At 35.4% G+C, this 27,181-nt stretch overlaps 1 protein-coding gene across 1 annotated transcript in view; it reads left to right on the top strand.

Moving 5' to 3' along the window:
* slc35d2.S (solute carrier family 35 (UDP-GlcNAc/UDP-glucose transporter), member D2 S homeolog) overlaps window positions 1–15,987 on the top strand; it is a 33,576-nt gene extending 17,589 nt beyond the window's left edge. The window contains exons 6-12 of the mRNA XM_018243877.2: window positions 552–620; window positions 2,600–2,702; window positions 4,069–4,161; window positions 9,900–9,967; window positions 10,714–10,792; window positions 11,997–12,079; window positions 15,433–15,987. Of these exons, the coding sequence (XP_018099366.1) occupies window positions 552–620; window positions 2,600–2,702; window positions 4,069–4,161; window positions 9,900–9,967; window positions 10,714–10,792; window positions 11,997–12,079; window positions 15,433–15,547 (610 nt within the window). The 3' untranslated portion in view covers window positions 15,548–15,987. The remainder of the gene's footprint in view (window positions 1–551; window positions 621–2,599; window positions 2,703–4,068; window positions 4,162–9,899; window positions 9,968–10,713; window positions 10,793–11,996; window positions 12,080–15,432) is intronic.
* The last annotated feature ends 11,194 nt before the right edge of the window (window positions 15,988–27,181 follow it).

Genomic DNA, 27,181 nt, shown 5'->3' with positions numbered 1-27,181 from the left:
TAGCAGTTTCTTCCTGAAGTGCTGGCTCTTTCTTAAAGCAAAGGATCAGGCGAAATGACCTGAGATGGTTGCCTACACACCAATCAATCAGGAATAGAATTTTATTTTCAGTGAATTATTTTTAGTGTAAACAATGTAATAAAATAAAAACTGCACCTTAAAAAACATGAAAGTATCCCTTTACTCAACTTTCACCTGCTCTCGCCACCTCACCTTCAGTAACCCAACGGCAAACACCAATAGATATAATGGCAAAGGGAGGTCAGTACATGGCTTTTAAAGGGCCGCTTACCTACAAATTATAAATAAGCCATTACATACACATTATTTTTAATTAGGCTCAATATCCACTAATGATAATGAAGCCACATTATACACATGCAACATATATTTTAATATTAGAAATCACTGTGGAGAAGATTAATGGAAAGGAACAGGTAGAATTATAGAGGTTGAGAAGCAGCAACATCTATCACAACCCTAATGAATTGTTATAGTATGTTTTATATATATTTTTATCCTTCTATTCACTCACTACCTCTTTCTTCCAGGAAACGATTCTCCTTCTCTGTCGTAGCCAGTGTAACTACTATTATAATGGGGGCTCTTATAGCAGCCAGGTATGAGAAACTGTCTAATTTATCTCATTACATTTCCATCTGTCATTCCTAATCTAAAAAGTACTCTGTTGACATCATTGCGTGAAAGAGCAACATAATATCAGGATGATTGAAAGCTACTCTTCAAGGATGTAAATTAAAAATTGTGGGTGTAGTTCTGCATGTTTCTTCCCTCCACTATAGCATAGCCATGAATATTTAATGTGCAGTCATTGTCTCCCAGTTATATATACCCAGAGCTAAATTCATAATTTTATACTTTGATTTAATGGAAATTGTAATTGTCCCTGGTATGTCTTGCCAACACACCAATATCTATACTAAGCATATAAGAAGTCTACATGTACACATGAAAACACGAGTAGTGATAAGCGGAAAAAAATTTTCGCCACAAAATGGGTGAAAAAATGTAAGAAAATTGTCGCCCATAGACCAATGCAGTTTGCCAAATTTTCGCATTTTCAGCGAAGCAAAACGGGTCAGAATCGCCCATCACTATGCACGAGTTTTAGGATTTATAGTTTATATCTTTTTCTAAACAGGGCTTTAATTTTTAGTCTGGTTTCTGTTAGATGTATATTGTGTGCTCTCACTCTTTGCTTCTGTAACTTCTTGGACTTCAGCTTGTGGGGGTTGCCTTACTACTGTTAGAGGGCAGTACATGCAACAAGAATTTATGTATTTGTCTGAAAGGGAATGAGTTATTTTCAATTTTTATAGGTTGGAAACTTCAGTTTAGTGTACCTCTGCACAGATATTCTCCATCGAACAGTGATACCTGTTTATTATAATTGGAGATGTTGTTGAAGATTTATCGAGAATGCCTATGTCAAGGTAACATGATTTTTAGGGTAAGGGCAAACTGCATATTCAGAGAGATTAGTCGCCCCATCGTTAAATCGCCTCTTCTTCAGGGCGACAATCTCCCCGGACTGCCTTCCCACCGGCTATAATAAAAAATCGCCAGAGGGATGGCACTTGCGGCACTTTGTTTTCTGAAGACGCCCGAAAATGAAGCGCCACGAGTGCCATCCTGCTGGCGATTTTCCATTACAGCTGGCGGGAAGGTAGGGGAAGGCAGTTCAGGGAGATTGCCGCCCCGAAGAAGAGGAGATTTGTCGATGGGGCGACTAATCTCCCCGAATCTGCCCATGTACCCTTACTCTTAGATGTAGGGTTATGTAGAATGAGTTAAAGAAGTAGTTCTCCTTTAAATTAACTTTTAGTATAATATAGACATGAATATTCTGAGACTATTTGTACTTTGGTTTCCATTTTTTCCAGTTATTTAGCAGCTCTCCAATTTCAGCAACTATCTGGTTTCTAGGATCTTATTTACCCTAACAACTAGGCTGTGTTTTGAATGAGAGATGGAAATTTTAATAGGAGAGAGCCTGCATAGAAGGATCATTAATAAAACTCTAGTTTAGCTCTAGTTTTGGCTAACATGATCAGTGACCCACATTTAAGAGCTGAAAACAGCAGAAGAGATGGGGGAAATAATTTAAATTCTATATAAAAAAAAATAATGAAATGAATGAATCAAAAACAATTGCAAAGTTTGATTAATAGGGCATTCTACAGTATAACATACTTAAAACCCATGATAGGCAAGAAGGTTAGTCCCCCCGAGATGACTCTCTGCAATTTGAAATTAACATTCTTATGAAGAACAGTATGTTTTTGCTGTGCTCAATCTCATATCAAGGTACAGGGATTATTTGCATTTCTGGTTTTCCGAACCTTCTGCACAGTTGCTATACATTTTTTTTTAAACAACTAAAAATACAAAAATGATATTCCACAACATTAGTAGATTTGTGACTATCTTTTAAACTTTTAAAAACTTTTATGTTTTGCTATTTCATATTGTTGAATATTGTACACATTTCTTTTAATCTGAATCCACTGTCTATTATTCATGATGTTTTAGCCCTAATGCATTTAAAAACTGTCTGCACTCTAATGCTTTTTTTCAGTTTTGATCTTTCTTTTAATTTGGAAGGATACATCCTAGTGTTGTTGAATGACTTATTCACAGCTTCATATGGGGTTTATACCAAAGAGAAAATTGATCCAAAGGTAACTGTCATCATAAGGCTATGAGATAAAAAGCATAGCCAGACCTTGAACATTTTTATTACACCTATTACAGTAAAATTGCAGTCTTTTAAATGAATTCACTGTTGGAATGACTTACTGGACCCATACAATTCTTAAAAATAAAATTTAACTTTAGGTACAATTAAAGAGCTATTAAAAGCACATTTTCTAATCAGCTGGTGCTTAAATAATCACTATAATGTTTTACTGATTTGCCTAGTATTATTCATCATTGCCATTATGTGAAAAAATATGTTGGAGTAGATTCTCTCCTTCGCATTCGTAAGCTTAAAACTCGTTCCTGATGCTGACCTTTTCCATGCTAAACTGTTATTATAATGCATAGAAAAGTGGACATTCGGTTTAAGGTAAAGCAGTCCCACATTTTCAGTATAGTGGACTAATATGTACCTCCAATGTTCTGTGCACTTCCACAAACCAGCAGACAACGGTGATTAAAAAGAAAGAAACTTTATTTCCCCAACACTCCTCCTAACGCGTTTCGTGTGGTGTCATACGTACTCATAGTTATTCAGTATGCCTCCTGCTTTTGGACTGGTTAATTTTAAATAGTGATGTCATACAAATAACTATGTAGAGCCCCTCGACAGGCAAACTGTCTTAAATTGCCATATCCAACAAAAGCTGAATGCTTTTTCCATTAATAGTCCCCAATTAGGCTTTAATTTGAGAGTAAGATAATATGCAAAAAAATGGTAGGGATCATTCACTCCCTGATACAGTGAGAACAGTCCAATTTTGGACACAATCAGACACAGTTGGCACAGAAGTATTGAATCAGAAGTGGCATTAGCAGACTCAGCTGATTTCAGCCAAAGTTTGTTTGCTCCACTTCCGATTCGACACTTCTGAATGTGGAAAAAGAAGAAGGCTACTGCTCACAGTAGGGCTGAAATTAGCCAGCATATTTCACCTATCTGATTTCACCCCATGTGGCCCTAGCCTTAGTTTTACTTTCTGTACCAATACTAGAATGTTATCCAAAGCATCATGTTTTTATTTTCAAATATTTGTATTTTTTCTGGAAGGCTTTTGGGGACAGTTAATTGATATGCATCAAAGCTGTGGATTTGATGCATTGTCAGTATTTCAGTAATTTGTCTGCATTTTCTAAAGAAGTGCAAAATGTGTGGGCCACATTGTCTTCATAGGCATGGTGCTACTGACATAACAATAAGGGATGCATTTTGCATTTTGCCACCAAAATTCTGCTTAAATTCTGGTTGACAAAACATCTAAATTAAGTTGTTTTATTTTTTTACCCCATGTGACTTAAGATATTTACAGATGTAAATCCATATTTTTTTAAACATTCTCTTTTCAGGAATTGGGTAAATATGGAGTTCTTTTCTACAATGCAAGTTTTATGATTATTCCTACCTTGATATATACTATTTTGTCAGGAGATTTTGAGCTGGTGAGTACATATTTGTTTTTTTTTTCTTTTTAGCAAAGTGGCGCTAAGATCAATCAGATATGTTCTGCAGGTATTGATTATTTTTTTTGTCTGTGCTGCTGCCTGAGTGGACCTGCTGCAGTTATTGGATCTGGTCAATTAATTTCCATTTGGGACCTAGTTATGCTTTAAGGCTTCGGCCACAGCAGGCTGAATCTTGGCCTATGGATAAATGCAGGCCCAGATTCAGCAACTACATTCTGGCCTTTCCATGTGTTTAACCTGGTGTGGCTGTGGCTGTAGCCTAAGAGGGAGCTATATATATATATATATATATATATATATATATATATATATATATATATATATATATATATATATATATATATATATATATATAGTAGCTTGATGCAGAAGATTCTGCCTTGCTAAATGTAGGTAAGTGATCTGTACTGTTGGTAAAATTACCATTATCATGGTTATCATGTGCCATAGTCCTGTAATCCACTGGAACATTCAGACCATCAGGCTATAAGGGTAAATGGCAAATTTGGTTGTAGTATTTCCAGTATTTTATACAGTGTCTCACAGACTTGCATTCCATTAACATTCTTCTTTATTCTGAAAACGTTTCACAACTTTTCACCTCTGTCATCTGAAAGTTGGAGATAGTTTGCAAGGTTTGGGGCCATAAGATAAAATGGAGCCAAAATATATATATATATATATATATATATATATATATATATATATATATATATATAGTAGCTTGATGCAGAAGATTCTGCCTTGCTAAATGTAGGTAAGTGATCTGTACTGTTGGTAAAATTACCATTATCATGGTTATCATGTGCCATAGTCCTGTAATCCACTGGAACATTCAGACCATCAGGCTATAAGGGTAAATGGCAAATTTGGTTGTAGTATTTCCAGTATTTTATACAGTGTCTCACAGACTTGCATTCCATTAACATTCTTCTTTATTCTGAAAACGTTTCACAACTTTTCACCTCTGTCATCTGAAAGTTGGAGATAGTTTGCAAGGTTTGGGGCCATAAGATAAAATGGAGCCAAAAAAAATACTGTGATAGTGATGAGTGAATTGTTTCACCAATGTTTGAAAAAAAATGACTGTGCATCAAAAAAAAAATTGTTGCCTATTGACTTAAATGCATTTGGTGAATTTTTGCTGTTTCGCAAATTTTCAACAAAGCGAAATGGGTCAAATTCACTCATCACTATACACTGGGGGAGTGGGGAAACACATTCAGAACAAATTTTTACAGGTACAGGTATAAGATTCATTATCCAGACACCCATTATCTAGAAAGTTCCCAATTACTGGAAGGCCATCTCCCATAGGGACAAATTTACTAAAGGGCAAAGTGGCCGTCGCTAGTGAAAATTCGCTAAAATGACACTTTGCAGGGACATTGGCAATTTACTAACCAGTATAGATGACAATTTGCTAGCGAAAGAGCTCAGCACTAATTCGCCAGGGGAATTTTCACTCAGGGAAACAATCGTTACTCCACAAATTCATTAAAGTGCGAATTTTCCAGCAAGTTACACATTTTGGCAGAATTTGCTTCACCAGGTTATACCTGGCGAACTGATAAGATCAAGCTACATACTTGTAACTCTTAAATATATATATATTTTATTTTTTTTAACCATTTTAATGTCATACAATATTTGCTTTAGGGTGGGCTAATGTCTAGGACATTAGAAGATGTATTTTGTGCTTATTTTGCTTCCTTGGACATTTTTAATAAGTGGCCACTTCAAGCAATTTCACCAACATCTCTAATAAAGAGACATATATATATATATATATATATATATATAACCTATATGTACTCGTCCTATTCAAATTGACATAAGCATAAGCTAATGAGGTTTTGCTAGGCAGAAAGTAATACTAGTGACAGTTTGCTATGATATTCTTGACGGATTCGCCAGCGTTCTTCTGCCAAGACGTAACTTCACATTTTGATAAATAAGCATATGCACTGCGACATCTGACAAAGTTGTGCAAAGTGCGGCGGAGCCTTTCGAGGTGAAAATTCACCCCATAGCCCCATAGACTCCATTTTAATCAAATGATTAAAAAAAAAAAAATATTTCCATTTTCTCTAAAACAATAAAACAGTACCTCGTACTTGAACCCAATTAAGATATAATTAATCGTTATTGGATGCAAAACAATCTTATTTGGTTTATTTAATATGTAAATTATTTTTAGTAGACTTTTGTTATGGAGATCCAAATTATATAAAGACCCCTTATCTGGATTCCCCAGGTTTCAAGCATTTTGGATAACAAGTCCCATACCTGTATATTAACAGAATTGGTAAATAGTTGTGAAAAGTTTTCATAAATGTGTACAAAATGTCACCTAAATGCCCCCCCCCCCAAAGCAAACAGTACAGTTTGGGTTTCAGACAGAAAATCCCCAATTTTCTGTTCATGCAAGCAGGGAACTAGATGCCTGGGCATAGTGCATCTGTCTGATGATTTTTCCTCCAATCATTTCTCTAAGTGAAAAGATAAAGTTTTTTTTACATGGTTGAGCTATCAGGCACAGAGTGTCTGTGATGGGGTGAAGCAGCAAGATGGGTTTCAGGTCAGCAGGTCAGACAAAGGTCTGCTCAACAGGACCCACGCAGAATTCTAGCATTTAGTATTTGTCACAGTATTTATTAAGGTTTTGTGTATAGGTGGCCCATATAGTACAGGTTTGAACTTGTTCCAGATGTTTAAATGGCCATAGAAAAAAAAGTCGTTATTCCCCTGTAACACTGGCTCTGTAAACTTTATTTGTTGCAAAATAAAACCACATGTCATAACATTCATGGTTGGGGTTCTGTTTTGGAGATGCAAAGTTTACTCCAGATCTAGTCACCCATAGCAACCAACAGTAGGGCAGTAAATGCTGGTTTGTCAGAAAATGTATTGCCTTGAATGGCCCAGTTAGAAATCCTCTTGAAAATAATGTACAGTATACGTTTATTGTGGGAATTTTCAAGGATTTTCAAAAGTAGTTTTGAGGCTATGTTTTGGTATGGCGCTATATCCTACTCTCATTCGACTGAATTATGTGACATGTTGTTGCATGGTGCATTGTGTATTGTTAATATAGTGTTTGCTTCATCTGTGCGCACATCATTTTGCATCCATAAATGTAAATAGGGCAAATAACTTATATCCATTCTACAAACTATTTAAAACCTCATTAAGATTAGTTAAACAGAAAATGGGAATGGTTTTAGGGCACTTTCTGTTAAATACTTGACACAGCAAGAAACACCTGCCACTAACAAACTACTTAAACTGAGTACATATGGGAAGATACAGTTGTTGCTCCCAACGCTAAATAGACTAAACTACACACACACACTGATAGTTAAACAGTTGGACATAGGTCCTGATCAGAATTTTCAGCAGTTGTCTTAATATTCAGGTTCAGAATCTATTCAGCTAACATAAAGGTCTTTAGCTGGTGATAAGTAGATCTCAAGACAGTGTCAACAAACTGCTTGTCTAAATCACCCTCCTATTTCATGCAGATATTTATTACGTTAAGGTTACATAAGCAATAGTTGTTTGTTAAATACAACAATATACATTTGGATGTAGATCATAATTGGACTTAAAGTACTCTTCGCATTAGTAAAGTGTGGGTAGTAACATAGTGGGGCAGATTTATCAAAATATGAATTTAGAACTCAGCAAAATAAATCTCACTTTCTATTCATTCCTATTACAATCCCCATAGGAATGAACAGAGTTTTACTGTGGTGAGTTCTAAACCTGCCCCAGTAAGTTAGGTAGAAAAAAGACACACGTACATCAAGTTCAACCTTTTAAGTCTTTATATAACCTGCCTCTCCAATTTGCCTCAGAGGGGAAAAAAATTCCTTCCTGACTCCAAGATGACAATTGGACTAGTACCTGGATCAACTTGAACTATGAGCTATCTTCCATAACCCTGTATTCCCTCACTTGCTAAAAAGCCATCCATCTAATGTATCAGCCTGTACAATTGATTCAGGGAGAGAATCTTCACAGTAGTGTAAAAAAAAACCTTCCGAATATTAGCCGGAACCTCCTTTCTTCTAATCGAAATGCATAGGCTTGCATATTTTTACATCCCAGGTGCATGACTTTACATTTATAAACAAGGGATTATTTATCAAAATCCCAAATTTTCTCACTATTTTCTAAAAACCACTCCAACCAAATCTGCACAATTTCCCCCTTTTATGGGAATAGACTCTAAATCCTATGATTTTTTTTGATACCCAAATTCGAAACCATGAAACTTGAAAAATTCTTTTTTTTCTATGACAAAATAGGGTTTTTCCATTTTAAAAGTCCAACCAGAATAAATTGGACTATCTTATCTGCCACTTAGCCGCCCAGATTGCCAGTTTGTCAAGAGCAAACAGGTTGCAAGCTGAAAACAGTGTAAAAAATCCAGTTAGATAACTATATGTGAGTGTATGGAACTGCAGGAACAGTATGAATGCAAACACTGTTTCCTCAGTAAATACCTCCTGTGATGTTGCTATATAACACATTCTTCATGCCCCCATTCATTTCAGTATAAGAGAGACTCTTTAAGAGTTTTGAGTCATGGCACATCTGCAAAATTCTTTATTTACCCCAGGAGCACTAAAACTTCACCCACATATTGTTTTTTTGATTATGGCGTAGTCCACCATGTTCCTTGTTTAATTTTGTTTACTCAAACATCTAACAAAAGGCCACGTTGCACACAGATGAAGGACATACATAACATAATCTTTTCTATTCACAGGGATTTAGACAGATGGCTTTTCCACCTACTAGTACTAACAGAACTATTATAAACTTAGAACAAAATGGCTGCCTAGGTCAGCTGATGAGCAAGGTTCAGTCAATCACTAATATGACAGAAACCTCAGTTTATTAGTACCAGCAATTATGGTGCTGCATTTGATTTAATATTGGAAAATATGTATTTATTTTGGGGTTTTGCTTTATCTTCATGTATGTACCTTTTGTACTCTTTATTGTGTGTATGACATGAGTTATATGTTGGGATAATCATTCAGTTATGATAAGCTATTTATATCAATTACTCTTGAACTAGGGGATGCATTACACATTATGGGGCAGATTTATCAAAGGTCGCATTAAAAATTTGTATTCGAAATTCAAATTTTGGAATTTTTTTTATTGTCGACTGTCAAATTCGATTTGAGTTTTTAAAAAAAAATTTGAATTAGATTTTCGAGATTTATCATATTCAGCTATTTGCCACTTTAAACTTGCCGAATTCCTGTTGTCAATGGGATCAATTTGGAGTTGTTTGCAGCCTTCCTGACATTCGAGTTAACTTGAATTGAGTTTTTTCAATTCTTATAGAATTCGGTTTGAGTTTTCAGGTCGATTTAATCCATCCGAGTTTGACATTTTTAAATACATTTTGATTGGTCGAATTGAGAATTTATGGGAGTTTAGGGTAGTTTTTAAAAACTCACATGAATTCGAAATTCAACCTCTGATAAATATGCCTCTAAGTGTAGAGGAACCAAATGCTAAGGCCACCTTTTCAAAATATAATACAGTACATGTGTGTATAAACAGCAAAAAAATAAAGGACTATAACATCTACAAACGCCAAAACATTTACTTTGGGTGCAAAGCGGAGTGCAAAATAAATAAAACCAGGGCATGTTTTCACAGTTTTAACTTTTTTTTTCTTTCCATAGGCAATCCATTTTGGTGAATGGACAAATATTGCCTTTATGTTACAGTTCATTTTTGCTTGTATGATGGGGTAAGTATATGTTGAGTGGACATCTGCACTGCTGTAAATATATTACATTTAATTAAATATTAAAGTATAATTTGTTATGATATGCTAGAAAGTACTGTGGAACAATGGTTTTGATTTACGTGTTTTATTTATACTCCATTTATCGCCATTGGAATCACCATACTGTTTTTCCTTGAATTAACAGAATATTTAATTACCATAAAGTGAAACTATTATGTTTTTATTTACTTTGAGTAGCAAAACCTATGTTTTATTAGATTTGTCCATTTGGAGTAACTTTTAAAAAAAAAAAATGGCCCCTGTAATTGGAAAAATCTACCCTATCCCCTGGCCTTTCCAACAATTCATGTTTTCCTGATATTCTCTTTTGGAATGATTAGAGAAATCAGTAGCAAATATGTCCAGCGTTTTCATCCAATAGCAAATTGATATGTTTAGCTATGAGGATAGCTTAAAAACATTCACTGTTATGGAGGCCATGAATTAGTAACCACAGTTCTTGCACACAAGAAAACAACCCCATAATAATGTATAACAAAGTTTAAATATATTGAAAATCTGGGAAGACATATCCTGCTATCAAAAGTCTGGAAGAAATTAGCTGCCCACCTTGGCCAGACTTTGCAAATAGTAGAATATTTAGCAAGTGCACATAAGGTTCTTGGCAGGAATATCCTATTATGCCTGAACTGTTTCTAGGTTTAACCCAGTTTCCAGACTTTAACTTCTTTTTCGGTTTATCGCAGCTTTATCCTGCTGTACTCAATAGTACTATGCAGCTACTATCACTCAGCTCTTACAACCACAGTCATTGGTGCCCTTAAGGTAAATTTTAAAGTTGATATTTCCATAAGACCCAGATGTCCTGCTAACAGTGTTATCACTTAGAGGCTTATCAAATGCATTTTTTAATGAAATAATGTAAATAAAATATTTTAGCTCAGATGATAGTGATGCCATAGGAAATATAAAATGCATGCTTGGAAGTAAGAAGTGGAGTCTGTTATTTTTGGGGTGGGTAGGCTTTGTAGGTTTCAGAAGACTGGGTTTTGGGCATTCTTTGCTTTAACTATTTTTTGTCTAGTTTAGGGAGAGTCAGACTGAAGTGGCCTTAGGGTGGTTTGTGGCATACCATTTTTTTAAGTACTTTTACTGCTTGTGACCATAGTGCCCACTGACAGGCATATATACGACCTTGAAGAAATATTCAACCAAGGTTCTTTGTTGGAAAACAAAATCTTATCAAATAACAGCCATTCTGTCCAAATATATAATTTCAGCTGCTTTTGTTCTTTCTAATTGTACAGATAGGGCAGGAGCAGATGCAGTAGTGAACAGAGCTACGCTTGCTCCTCAGTTTTACTCACAACTGAACCAGCTGAACAGTGATACATTGCTATCTGTGTGGATGGCCAAATTGCACTAGCATGCTTTTTATAATGTGGGAAACTGTGCAGTGGGGTTAAAGGCAGGGTAGTTAATGATGATTGTGTTCATATAAGGATGATAGCACACAGGGAGACTTGTTGCTTATGGCAAATCTGCATTAACTGCTTGGTACAACTCTCCCAAAAATACCTTTGCATTGGTGTCAGTGGGAATCTCCACTGCTTAGGGCAATGACACACGGTGATATTTATCGCTCGGCATAATGTCGCGGCTACAAAAAGCCAGAAAGCACCCTGTCATAGACAATACTGAGAACTAAAACACTCAGATGTCTTAATTGCTCAAATATGGATGCAAAGGTTGACAAATAGCACTCTGTGTCATTGTCCTAAAACAATTAAATTGCGTAATGTCCAGACAATGACAGCAAAGCAGTTTTAGGCCATTACACAATTCATATGTTTTACCAGTGGGGATCCCTGCTGACACGAGTGCAAAGGTATTTTCAGGAGTTTTTTTGTTACCCATAGGTAGCAAACATTTCCTGCTGTGGACAAATAATCCCATGTGGCATCACCCTAATATAATAAATCAATTATATGTTTACATTAATTTTCTTTCATTGTTTTTGCATCTTTAGAACGTATCTATTGCCTATGTTGGCATTTTTGTTGGCGGAGACTATAGTTTTTCTTGGTTAAATTTTGTAGGTTTGAATATTTGGTAAGTATTGTCTTTTAATTTATTGGGGTTACTGCCTATCACTAAATTATTGGTTTATTCACCTTCCAAACACTATTTCAGTTTAGTTGGTATCAGATACACCAATACACGTGAAAAACATTTTTAAATTGCTTTATTTTTCTATTTTTCCAAGATAGATATTTAAAGGGATACTGTCATGGGAAAAAACATTTTTTCTCAAAATGAATCAGTTAATAGTGCTGCGCCAGCAGAATTCTGCACTGAAATCCATTTCTCAAAAAAACAAACAGATTTTTTTATATTCAATTTTGAAATCTGACATGGGGCTAGACATATTGTCAATTTCCCCGCTGTCCCAAGTCATGTGACTTGTGCTCTGATAAACTTCAATCACTCTTTACTGCTGTACTGCAAGTTGGAGTGATATCACCCCCTCCCTCCCCCCCAGCATCCTAACAACAGAACAATGGGAAGGTAACCAGATAGCCGCTCCCTAACACAAGATAACAGCTGCCTGGTAGATCTAAGAACAGCACTCAATAGTAAAAACCCATGTCTCACTGAAACACATTCAGTTACATTGAGAAAGAAAAACAGCAGCCTGCCAGAAAGCATTTCTCTCCTAAAGTGCAGGCACAAGTCACATGACCAGGGGCAGCTGGGAAATTGACAAAATGTCTAGCCCCATGTCAGATTTCAAAATTGAATATAAAAAAAATCTGTTTGCTCTTTTGAGAAATGGATTTCAGTGCAGAATTCTGCTGGAGTAGCACTATTAACTGATGTGTTTTTAAAAAAACATGTTTTCCGATGACAGGATCCCTTTAAGGTTTTATTTTTCAACTTCTCATGTATGGGAATGTTACCCACTCTGTAACTGTTCTATTTTAAAACATTGGTTAATGCTGCTGAGTTTCATTAAATTAAACTGTTATAACTGTATATAATATTTGCTCGCATTCACAGATGTTCACTCAATTCAAAAAACTGTAACAATTCAGAATCTGCACCGAGCTGCCAGACTGAAACATCAGGAAATATTAATGTTTTAACTTAATATTAGAACAATGGTCAAAAAATAAAGCAAATGAGAAAAAGTCTTTATTTCTGGTGTAATATTTAAAATCAACAGAAATAAAAGAAGTGTATGAAAGGTAAACAGCCCCTTGAATGTGGCTTTTAGGCTGGTAATAGAAACTGCCATTAGTTCTGGTGTAGTTAGGAGATTATTCTGGTGCTAGACTTTAGTAAACCTTGCAAATCAGCTATAATATATGCCCCCCTCCCCCAAAAAAAAGCAGGACAAGTGGTCACAGTTTTGTATACCAAGTCCAGAGTTTTTATTGGAAGTACACAATCCTTTGTACTTTTTTTGTATCGTCTTTTTTTTTCACTCTTGCATTTTTTTGTTCACAAACTTTCATGGTGTTACATTTTCTGAAACAGACTAGAATATTTCCGGAATGTTTCTGAGCGAATCCATTCAACATCTTCAAAGCGAAAACAAAATATTTACTTTCACCAGATTTCAGAGAGATTTAAAACAACGCACATACAGAGTACTGTAGTGCCTGCCAGCATTAAATGAAAATGCTCGAACCATGTTTATTAATGTTTCATGCATTCATTGTAGTCTGCACAGCTTTTGTAATTGTTTTTAATTAATAATAAGTAAGTGCTGCCAGAGATTTAATGATATATTATATATAAGGTTTTCAATACAATTTCTTCCTTAAATTTAATTTTAAGATTTTATGTTTATATCCATATTTAACAGTCTGCTTTTCATTCTGAAAGTGTTCACTTCATCATGGAAAGCATGAAATCATTAGCATCTCCTGTAATTAACATTTATTTGCCTGATCATCCAGTATTAGGTTTAGGATTATAGAACATACAGTTCAGAATAGTAGTAGTCTGACATCACTAACCTGATCAGTCACTGTTTTTGGTAGAAATTATTTTTCTACATGGCAAATAATTAGTTAGTAGGTGTAGTAGAGTAATAGAAAACCAACAGACCCAACAGTCATGGCATGTATGCATCTGATTCTGTGTAATTGAATCAATAATTGAGGCTTGTTCTAAATAATAGCAGTGTTCAGCCCAATCCCCAGACCTTAATCCAATAGAAAACCAAGAAATGCAGAAGAATTATGGAATGTAACAAGTGCCAGAAGTTGATCGACTCCATGTAACACAGATGTGCAACAGTTCTCAGAAATTGATTCAATATTAATATTATATAAATATTAGTTTAGTCATTCAGGAAAGCAAAATCTTGAAACATTTTTCCGTTTTTCCGTTTATACAGTGAATGTTTGAATTTCTAAAGAAGAATGCAGACACTTTTATTATTCTGAACACAACTGTAGAGGGGCCGGTTTACTAGCATTCAAATGTCTTTTTTTTTTTTATTGCTTGTTTATCTTAACATTTGTGGTTTTCCTATATTTATAAAAAACTCAAAAAAATTCAAGATTTATGAAGTGTAAAAACCACAAAAAACTCTTAATACAAGAATTTACCAGGTAAAAGTTGTTGAGGTACTATAGTAGATATAGTAGATATAGATTAGACCTTTTTTTTTTTTTAACAATTTGGGCTTTTAGGGGTTTTCTATTTTTTTTATACTAGGAATTGTCCAAAAACCTTGAAATTTTAGAGGTATTCATATTTATTTTCAAATTATTCAGCACATTTTTTCATTCATGCTTTTTATATTTCTTTCTTTTAATAAATTTCATGACATTCGTGGTTTTAGAGAAAGTGAGTTTCCTCGTGGCTTCTAAAACCAGTAAAATGAGACTGTTGATAAATACAGTAAGCCTCATAGATCCATGTAACCCCTGCCACGTGGACATTCAAAGGTGTGAGCTTGATTTTGGCTTGAAAACCCCAAAAATGTGTGTTTTAAAACTTAGGTCACCTATCTACTTTGGTGATAGATGATTGCCATTGGTGGCTGTCTGAGTAATGAGAAGTGTTTCTCAGCCAGTGGAGCAAACTTCTGATATGTCATGATCTACTGGGAATCCCTATAGATTCCACACTGTTTGATGTTTAATAAGTCTCCCTCTCATCAAACATTAAGGGGCTGATTTATCAACGTTTGAATTTTAAGATAAAAAAATGGAATGTAAAACTTTGCATCTAAAAAGCTTGTGAGGTCATGTAGGAGTCAGTGGGAATTGTCCTAAGCAAAATGGTAGTATTATTTTTCAATTCAAGATTTTCATGGTTTTTGAAAATCATGTTCAAAATTAATTTGATGTATTCGATTTTTTTTTCACGGTTTTATTTTTTAATCAATATAGATACATTGCTTATATTATTCTCATATACTTTTCTGTTATATTATTCATTTTCAGCATGGCAGGAGGAGTGGCTTATTCCATGTCTACTATATTTGGAGATGTGAAACTGACGGATTATGGAAAGCCTAAGGATCAGAACATTACTAATGGAAAAATTTTTAATATATGATCTTTCATAGTTTACTAAGTTTTGAAGACTTTTAGGATTCACAGATCTGAAACCAAATAAGAGGTGCTAATCACTGTATTGCTTTGTACCTGTACCTCAATTATAATTATAGAAGGTTTTTTTTTCTATTATTTATTCAATATTTATGTTAACAACAGATTCATCAATCCGATGTAATTTGCAGTGTTGATATAAAAAAGATAAATCAGACCTTTAAAATATAAACGAACCTTTGTTTATGCTAATATTAAAGGGAAAATTAGATTCAATGTTCTGTTTTTGATTAGTGTAGCTTGTGATGAATCATATTGATTCCAGTAATTTTTCATTGTTATTTTGAATATTTTTGACTTGAAAACACTAAGGGGCTGATTCACTAAGGGTCGAATATCGAGGGTTAATTAACCCTCGATATTCGACTGGGAATTGAAATCCTTTGACTTCGAATATCGAAGTCGAAGGATTTAGCGCAAATAGTGCGATCATACGATCGAAGGATTATTCCTTCGATTGAACGATTAAATCCTTCGAATCGAACGATTAAATCCTTCGAATCGAACGATTCAAAGGATTTAAATCCAACGATCGAAGGAATATCCTTCGATAACAAAAGTTAGCCAAGCCTATGGGGACCTTCGAAGGTCGAAGCCGCCCATTCGATGGTCGAAGTAGCCCAAAAAAAACTTCGAAATTCAAAGTTTTTTACCTTCGAAACCTTCACTCAAAGTTAGTGAATCTGCCCTAAAATGTTGGTACTGCAGCGGAGTACCGTCTGCTGTCAGAATGTACTCATGTGATTTGTGATTCCTACCTCATCAGATATGTGTACATGAGTAGAAACCATAGGAAGGCCCACACCCTTTCAGAAATATATGAGGCACGCTGTATGTTTGAGCAACTTGGCACTTTGCCTTGGGCCATGGTGCACTGGCAAACATGGTGTATCGACAGATAAAATGTTCAAATCTGTCAAAATGACTGAATAGCACATGGATATCAATTAGGATCAGTAGATAATTGTAGGAAACATAATTTTTGTATAATTTTGTCTGCATGTATGTCTAGAATGTGCCTACTTTACACTAAAATGTATTCATAAGGGACACTTTCCCTTTAAAATCCTTTTCAGCCTCTGCTTTTATTAGTGAGAGTTGCTGCAGACATAAACTCCTGCCTTACATTCCATGGATATGTTTTCACTGCAGTTTAAGGCAATTTTTATTTGCAATTCAATATTTTTATTTCACTAGTAAGGATTTTTCTTTCCTACTGTTTTTATATCATGCTTTCCTGACCCCCCAACATTAATTGAATGTACTTTGAAAATATGGCAATAATTTATAATGTGTGAAACTAGAGGTTACCTTCATTAATGTAACTCATTTGGAATGTATAAAGTAATGATGGATATCTTTGTCTGGAAATGTTAAGATTTTATAATGTCTTTATTCAGATATTTGTTAATATGGATTTGATCCACTTATCCTTAGTTTGTGCATTTTTTAAAAAAAATAACAAATACAGACAAAAGACTAGTTTTTCAGTGCATTTATTTCTAAATGCGAGTAAGCATGAATGGTAATAATTGTGTTACATCAAGAAGTATTTCCTTATCTGTTATTTGGAAGGATAAAGATTCCTATTATTGATTCTTTAGATTTCCATATTCAGTTTATGTGGTAACAGCTGAGGTTTGGTCAGTTCTTGTAACTTACAACTTATAATGTAAAAGTGAAGGAAAAATAGAATGCATTGTAGAGTTTAAATATTTTTTAAACCATACCTCAGCTGACAACAGCTACTGGACCAGCTATACTATAGATGTTATAGTTAACACTGTTTTTGACTGGATATGGAGTTTTACAGCTAAAGGTGGCCATTCATAGGTAGATTTGCTATTTTGGCTGAGGTTGTCAAACAAGCTGATCTTGCACCAATATGCACCAATAGACTGATCAGATTGAGCCCTAGTTGGGATCGAGGGCCTCTTCAACAAATTTTAAGTCTGCCGGGTCATTATGGGCCCAATTTTCGGACCAATATCGACCGGGGAACCCCATCAGGAGGGGGGTAAAACACACCTTCAGCCACTATCACAATACTCATTAACTAATACCTTAATTGGCTGCTAGCAACTTTTGATTTTGTCCACTAAGTACAGGGGAGCACAAAATGAGGAGCAAAGCCCCTTAGTTATTTTCCTCTATATGTTAGAAAATAGTAAGAAAAAAAATGTTTTTTTGTAAAATATTTGTTGGCAAAGTGATCAAAAATCATCCCTATTGATAGCTATAATTGTCAAAGGACAGTATTCATTCCAGCAGTCTTTTCTGACCAATATGGTTTTGTATCTACTTACAGGGCATTATATCAGTTGTATATCAGTGCAAACATTAAATTTTTTTGTATATGTTGTCATAGAATGAAAGGGAGGTACCACATATAATACTGCACTAGGAAATACTATTATAAAGGATGCTAAAAGGTTGCTTTAAAGTTCAACTGGAAATAGGAGAAGGTGGAATAACATAGGGCAATAAGAAGAGCGGTTTGTGAACATTGGCGGTCAGTTTTAAAAGTATTACAGTATCAAATGTCTATTGCACTAGAATGTAGAGGATCAAGAAAAGGATTTAAAGAAATAAATTAAGTCAGCTCTTTGTGTATGACTTTCTCAAGAAGCTTAGGCAATAAGAACAGTGACACAGGCTGGGAACAACAAGAAATGAATAGTTTCTTACTGTCGTAGTTGAGCTCAAAGGTTAAATAAGGCAAAAGAATGGGATGGATTTAAATGTCAGTAAGTTAATAGAATGCTCAACACAGACATGATTTAACTTGTATTGTGATTGCTGAGATATTACCATATATCAGCAGGAAAAAAAATATACATAATGCGGAAACATCCATAAATAAGCCTTAAATATATAGCCTTAAAATACAGAGATAAAGAGACCTTAATCTATAACCTTAAAATTGGTGCTTAGGGACATGTCACATGACATATAAAACCTGAGAGTATCAGACGTCATATTTTCGTTCCATGAGTTGACCTTGTTGAACTTGCTTGTCGAGGATTCCTAACACAATGCAAGTTACAGAAAATTACTGACTGTTAAAAACAAGGAAATTAGTGCATGTAAATGTAGTCAAATTTTAGAAACTAAGAAGTATTAAGTAGTACAAATCCTTTCTTCCATTTGATTGATCTTAGTAATAAACAGAGATATAACTCTGTGCAGAGTTTCCGTGGACTAAAATACGTTTCAGGGGGATTGATATGTTAATACGAAGATGAACTTTGAAACACAGTGTTCTAAAATTTGGAATTTTAATTAGTCTTATGAAGTGGTTGCCAACCACAAATTTATTTCCATTTGAATTTGCTTGACTTAGGGGTCTGGGGATAGACATCTTTGAAAAGACTTCTTTTGAGACAGTTTTTCAAATTTTGAGGGAACTTGGTTGTTAGTTCTAATGATAGATACTTACTAATGGAATTTGAGGGAACACAAAAGGAAGAGATCTGAAAGTCCAGTGGTTATAACTAATGGTCCCAATCTATGGCACTTTGCTTGATTTGGATTGGGATGTGGCCTAACTATACCGCAGATTCCAAAGGAGTTTCCTGAGCCCTTTCTAATTATGTATGGACTTAAATACACGGACATCTATATAGTTACTATAAATCCAAAAATCTTTAGTAAAAATCCCATGGTTAGTTATTTCTGGACCCACTAGGAATATGGTAATTTTTTTTCATGTGTGTCCTGCAGACCCAGGAACTAATCTAGTTAGACCTAAGAACGGGAAATGAGTTTTAATTCAAAGTTCCTTTAAATACCTTTGAACTTTGCGCCATCACGCTGGTGGGTACAACCAGGAATTGGGCACCGCGTGTGCCATAGAGGAACCCAGGACCAGAGGGAACAGAACAATGCAGCGGACGTCCCCCCACCGGCCACTAGACCACCAGGGTAAGCGATCGTTACAATAATATAGAGAAAGATGATGCACTGATCTCGAGTAATAGCATATTTAACAATTAATAACAATAACAATTTAAAGTATTAGACAACAGTTAGTTTAATGGAATATGGGGTGTTTTGTCACCTACACAAAATCATGTTCAGGTGGGTAACAAAAATAGTTTTTCATTGAAGAGAACAGAAATTGCCATGCCCCTGCCAACAGGTAGGGTACTTACAGGATACCTGCAAGCCAAAACAGACCCACACAGATATCTACCTTAAATATCATCTTTGTTAATAATTTAACTGATCTTTCAGAATATAGTCAAAAACCTTTGTTCTGTAATATACTGTCACCATCTCCTATTAACACTGTAGATCAGAAGTTACCAAACTGTCAATCAAGGTGAGATTTAGGCTGAATGATTATTAGCTGTCTTGGGATTGCTAGAAGTTCCATTTGAAAATCAATTAGAGTAAGATTTAGGTTTAATAATCTGTAGTTATCAGAAATCAGGGCTGTACAACCGGTAGCTTGATGGGTCCTCCAAAGGAGGCCCAGTATAGTCAAGTACTTTGTAAACTTCTTTGTATGATTGTTTTAACGTTCTAACATGTATGACAAATAACTGTTTCACTGCACACCAAAAGTTGGACAGCAATGGTAATGTGTTAATAAATCAGTTTTTTTGCTATTAGCTAAGCATTGCACCAGACCAACTGTCATATTACAATCTCCAAAAATGTCTGAAACCGTGCTTCAGGACTTGGAAGAATTCAATACAATCCATATAATAGGAGAACTACAATTTGGTTTATAGTAGAGATCATTGTTTAGCGCAAAATCCTAGAATGTTATGGTTTACCAATATATATTTCATGTTTTTTTTTATTTCCATTTGTACACAGAATCAGAAAATCTTTTACACCTGTGAGAAGTTGGGCTTTTGCCTTTTCATTTCTAAATTGCATAAGGAATAACTTCAGAAATTATTGCTTTAGACAGATTTGCAAAGCGTGTAATTTTGATGGGCTTAGTCACAGATGTTTATAGTTAATATAAAGCTAATTGGAAAATGAGTCAAAAAAGCGGAAACTATGTCAAACGTATCTGCCAGTTGGCACTATGTTCAACACATTGTCAAAAATAGTGTCTGCCTGTCGAAGAAAAGTAATTTTTCACAGTCTAGTTGTCTTATGTTACAGAATATAAAAAAGGATCAGATGTTTTGTTTTTATAAGGTGAAGAACCTTCTACAGAAATTAATTTTACTAATAGCAAATGAAAATAAATTGAAATTTAAAGTGAACACAGCTTAGAAATAAAACACTCATAAAATATGTTTAAAAAAGAGCTATCTTGTGCTAAACCCCAGAGCAGAATTGACAATATACTGTACATTCTATTTGTTATGCTGTAGTCAGTTATAATAGAGCTGAAACTGTCATTGAAGCCCAACTGCAGGATGGACACCTGTCCGTCTGTTATTCCTAGAACAGTTTTGTCAATTTACATTACAAACACACGTATATGTGTTTTGTGAACAAGTATTCATAAGAAGTGTTGATAATTCTCTTACCACTCATAAAATTAGGTGTATTTGACTTGGTTGGTTGCAGTCATATTATCCCACTTAAATCCACTTCTAAGTACAAAATTAGTACTCAGGACTAGCAAGAGAAGTCATCATCAATATTTGCTCATGATAAATAAACTGGTCAAGGCATTTTATAGCATATACAACATACTGTAAGTTGACAAACATGTATGATAACCTTATATCTTGATTGCAGTGCCCTTGTGGGGATGATATACTATATCCCCTTGTACACAACTAGTGCAGTGCCTACACGATAGACAGGGGAAAGTACCATTCTTGGTATCACATGATATACCCTGATGAAGTGTTTTCCCTGGTCCAATATTGGCCCTCACTAATCTGTCCCTCAATGACTGAGCTCTCTTAAAAGACAGTAAATGAGGATTTTGAAACACTGCCACATTTGAGCATTCTACTTTTAAAATAACAGTATATAGAATAGAGGATAGAAAAAGAACCCCTTATTAACCAATTAGTTAAATTATAAATCCCTTCTTAGGGTTAAAGTACACATTTATTGGTTCTGTATTATTAAACTCTTAATTACAAATTGTATCTACTTTATATATTAATGATATGTCCCCTCAACAAACAACCAATGGTCTCTATATTACAAAAATTGGATCAACAATGAATTAGTGCAATTGATTAAACTTCCTTCCTTCAACCAATAGAGGTGTCTAAAGTGCAAGTGATCAATTATCTAAGCAATTATTTGGACTTCAATCCTTAATTAAATAGTAGCTGGAGCTAGTGTGAATGAATGATCCACAATGAATAAGTGCAATTAATTAATCTCCTTCGATTAGTTGAGGTATCTAAAGTGCATGTGCTTCAATAAATTAATTATCCATTGGGATTAAATACTTCAATTAAAAGTGACTTGTGTTAATAAACTGATCAGTAATACATAACCCTTTAATTTCCATCTCATACAGCTAAATTCATTTAAAAGTTTGGAAAATTAAATTTATAGATGGTGGAGTTGTCCCAAGAAACTATCTTTCATTTGCTATCTATGGGACACCACAAAGATGGAGGAGTCAGCTATACCTAGGACTGTGGTCTCGTTTTTGAAGCTTTCCTATCTGTTAGAGAGGACTAACTAATCTAATAAAACACAAATCCCAGTATGCTTAGAGAGAAGGAGAGATTGAGAAAAAGGGAGGATTGAACGAGCTTGAACCACAACCACCCACAATTTGTTCAACTAACCTAAAATCCGGAATTGGTTTAAAATTTCCAATAGTATTCTAAAATACTATTCTAAAATAAGCAGGCTATGATTAAGTGTTTATGACATGAAACTTGTAAGGCTGTGGACACAATAAACTTTTTTCACTTTGAACTTATTACCTGATGGAAGTTTGAGTGCCTGCTCCAAAGACTTTTCGGATTGTCCACTCCCCGTGCTGAGAGCTCAGGGCGGTGCACTTGGACCGCTTCCCTCTTGTGATGAGATCATTTTCTACCTGGAGACCCTAACTTCAGATTTATGAATGATTCTTGTACTTTATAAAACCATTTAAAATACACAGATTCAGAACCTGTTACGGATTTAAGTCAGCGTATTTTGAGGCAATCGCATAAGTAGATGCTATTTATTTGGCTGACGTTAGCCAACATTATTCAATATAGCTTTTTTTCAAATTGAAAACATTAGCTCTCTCTCTGGCAAGAGAATCACATGAGACCATATAAGGTAATTTCCCATAAAATAGAGAATACATTTGCCATAATCAGTTGTTGTCTGTGGCGGACTGGCCCACCGGGATACCAGGAAAACTCCCGGTGGGCCCAGTAGTCAGTGGGCCTCTTGCTTCTGACCTTTGGCCTATTTCATGGTCATTCCCTATTTCTTTAATGGGCTTAATAATGGGAAAATAGAGTATAGTATGTAGAGATAAAAGACTAGGAAAATAAAGAGGTTGAAAGAAGAGAGAAGGAATAATAGTTTAGAAAGTGGGCCCTCAGTCTAAGGTTTTCTGGTGGGCCCCTAGCATCCCAGTCCGACACTGGTTGTTGTAATAGTGTGCCCACAGGCCCACGATACATGCATTTCCTAAATGATTACCAAAACATTGTAAGTCTATATTAACAATTTCACCTGTGTGGATCTTTGACCACTGGGTGGCAACAGCATCTCATATTTACAACTTTTCTACAAGTTCCATTTAGATTATTTAAGAGATTACTTTTATTTTTTGCACTTTAGAAAGTTATGCAAGATTCTTCTAAATTATAAAAAAGACGTCACACAACAGCTCATAACATTTCAGCTACAAAACACAATATCTACAATTAAATTGCACTTACATTTTTTTATTCAAAGCATCTTGGAGAATGCCCATGGAGTAAAATGTATTTTTGTGTTTCTTGAATTCAAACTAACGTTATACCATTGTGAGATTCTTGCAATTGGTGGGAGAAATAAAAGCTTTTTTTATGAATGCCCAAATTGAACTTATATTTAAAAAAAATGTCTTGCTCAAATACCCACTAATTACAATTTGCACTTAGCGGCAGTGCCCCATTTCAGCCTGCCCTGATGCAAATGCAAAGTACATTGAAACATTGGAGCATTGGAATTAACACCTGCCTTGAGAAAATGTTAATTTTAGGGTCTCCTGAGAATGCTGCACCTACAGACACACTTAGTGAACTGCACTGCATTGCAGCCAAAACAAAATGGCTGTGAATTGGTCATCCTTTATTTATAAATTTTCCCTAAAGCTGTGCAGTCCCAGCTTTTATTCATAGTACTGGGTCCTTCTCTTATTTCACTCCAGTCCTGCCTGTGGGTCATTAGACGATGGCTATAAATGCATAAATTATAAATGGCACAAAGTCTGCAATATACTCAAGAGGCAAAAAAAAATAGTACAGAAACTCCAACAGGTATTATACCAAAAATAATCCATAATCTGTAACATTAACAAGGACATTTTCTGATCAAGGGGCCCCTGACGCCGAAACAAATGACTTCCCCACCTGCCCCTGAAAACTGGCCCTGCGCATTGATTGGCTAAGTAGAATTCTATTTTAACTTAACTAAACACAAGTGGATGGGATAATATATTTTCTAAGGCTTACATAAAGTGGAACTCCCAGGTTGAAGTATCTCCAAAATAGCTGTGCCATATTTACATTGGAAGGTTTCCTGCATTAATCAGGATAAAAATGTATAAGCTTCCTGAGTCATAAATGTGGGCACCAAAGTGCAGGCATTGAACTTAATAGCAGGATTAACGCATTGAATTGTTTTGCTTCTTATCCAGCCTTCCGCATGTGGGCCAGCATTCACTTATCTAAGTATCCAATTTAGTTGCACTGACATGGCTTCATTCCAGCAGTTGCTTGGAGACCTGACGGAAAAAGCTAAAAGTAATGTTCCAGATATTGTACTCTTGTTGATATAGTGTCTAGTTTCAAAATTGGCAGTCATTCTTTATTATTGCTGTTCATTGTTACAAGTGTCTCTTTTCTCTGTGTGAATCTGGGCAGAGACCTACCTCAGACAGCCACACAGCAAAACAGCTTTGCAAAAATTCCTCGGTAGGAATTATGGTCAGAAATACTTATTTCTGTAATTCTGCACATTTGTGCTGAGCAGCTAAATTGCAAATAAAAAAATGGGGTTGGCTTTTTTAAGTACAATGATGATACATGATATAAATCTTTGGGGATACAGTTGAAACTTTAACCTGCCTAAATGAGGTTAACTCTGCACACACAGATCTGTGCGTATATCCTATAGACCCTACAAAACATTGTTCACAGGTTTGGCCTAATAAATAGGCTGAAACCCTGCCACTCTTCTGTGTTGTATATTATCCTGCCTCATCCCATTTGTATAAAATACATTGTATGTTTAAAATAAACTAATTTAAATAATTTGGGACGTTTCTTTCCCATTAACTGAAGACTTTTTATGATGGTGCAAAAAAGACTGTTGGACTGGAACAAGGATGAAGCAGAGCACACTCCTCACTTTTGTTAGAAGATAACGCGGTGCACAGAGTAAAGGGTACGGCAATCCCCAAACAGATACTTCCAGTAAAGATACACTGGCACACGAGGTAAATTGCAGTGCAGGATGACCCCTTGCTGTTTATTTGTGCGGACGTGCGACGTTTCGCCCCGAAACATCGCACGTCCGCACAAATAAACAGCAAGGGGTCACCCTGCACTGCAATTTACCTCGTGTGCCAGTGTATCTTTACTGGAAGTATCTGTTTGGGGATTGCCGTACCCTTTACTCTGTGCATGCTTGAAAAGCATGCTTGAGAAAGGGGCTCGCCCCGAAACGTCGCACATCCGCACAAATAAACAGCAAGGGGTCACCCTGCACTGCAATTTACCTTGTGTGCCAGTGTATCTTTACTGGAAGCAAAAAAGACTGTTGGCACACCTAGCTAATCTGTCCTCTTGGAGTATGTGTTGATGGGCCTACTGCTAACACTGGAGGCTAATGTGGGCATGACTATGTGTGAGCCCTTGTGTGCATTTTTATTTTCAGTGCTATTCTGTTGTTACTGTTGTTATGGGGACATTATGGAGCAATCCTGGGCTTCCTTTCATACAAATGTGGACACCTCTTCTCAACCAACATGCTTTTCCAGTGGATCCACATATGGTGATTGGAAAACCCGACATTGCACTGATACTGCATACTGCCCTGGCTGTGGTAACAAAAACCAAGTCTGTGACACTCAGTATAAAGGATATTTCATATAAATGAAAACTAAAAGAGCGATCCTTGGTTCCCTTCACAGAATTCCTTCTGCTTTGCATAGACCTCTGCCCTATTCTTAACAACTGACCCCGGCAGCCGAAAACTATTGCTCTGTGATGCTACAATTGTATTGTTACATTATATTATTTATCGTTCTATTCACACCCTCTCCTATTTATATTTTTGTATCATATTCAATCCACTGCTGGTTTAAATTGGACCCTATCAACACAATAGCTGGAAAAATGCCAAACTGCAGAGCTAAAAAAAGCAAAATAATCAAAAAACTAAAAAATTACAGCCAATTGCAAATTGTTTGGGAATATCATTGTCTGCATCATACTAAAAGCAAATGTACAGATGAACTACTCCTTTATTTTTCCGATGCCTTTCCTGACCTTGGATTGTTTTTTAACACCATCATTAGTATTCTGCCTTGCTGCATCACACTAGGAATTGTCAACAACTTCAGGATTTTGTGTTGATAGAGGGATATAGGAGGTTCCATTACTCTTCAGTAACAGGTCATTTTCCTTGCAATCTTTCCTGACATAAGCTTTGTAATCCCTGGTATATTGTTTATGCAGATTTTGGAGGGGACATGCATGAGACTAAGCCATGTACAGAGGGACTTTTGTGTGTGCCAGCAGAGGAACTAGGTTGAACTTATGTCAAAAACATAAGGGAATTTGGACTTTTGGCTGAAAACCACATGTTTATTCCACTTGTCTATAACATGTTTTTATCTGTGCAAAACACTTTAGGGCCCATTAAAAAAGGCTATACACAAGTGCAATGAGCTCCTTGCACTAAACACTTAACCCTTCCAGCACTGTATCTGCACCCTGCACCCTATGCCAGAATAAACTTCATTCTAGTGGGAATAGGGCTTACCATATCCTTGTATAAATATCACCAATAGTATTAATAATACCATCATTACATGATTTATATGAACAAAGACATTTGTATGTTCTGTATTTTAAAATGTATATTGCTGAGAGTACTAGTATATATATATATATAGTATAGATATACAGTATATATATAGCTGTGCGCAAGTATTTTGATTTATTTAAATTATCTAGGAGTACTGGTTGGTGCCCTAGTTATTTTTCTATTCAGTGTTGAGAATGTGCCATAAAGGAATGAAACAGATGTCAACAATGGTTTTAGATGAAGTTACAAACAGGAAGTAAGCGGTGGAAAGGCTAAAATATGTCTGAGTACATGATAAGCTCTTATTCAAGCCAAGGATTCTTGGACCAGCTTAGAGAGGATCCATTGACTGGAGAGCCCTTTTTATGTGGAATCTGCAGGCTAATTT

Source organism: Xenopus laevis, chromosome 1S, assembly GCF_017654675.1.
Source record: "Xenopus laevis strain J_2021 chromosome 1S, Xenopus_laevis_v10.1, whole genome shotgun sequence".
In the NCBI taxonomy this organism is placed as follows: Eukaryota; Metazoa; Chordata; class Amphibia; order Anura; family Pipidae; genus Xenopus; species Xenopus laevis.
This window is presented reverse-complemented; position numbering and strand designations above follow the sequence as displayed.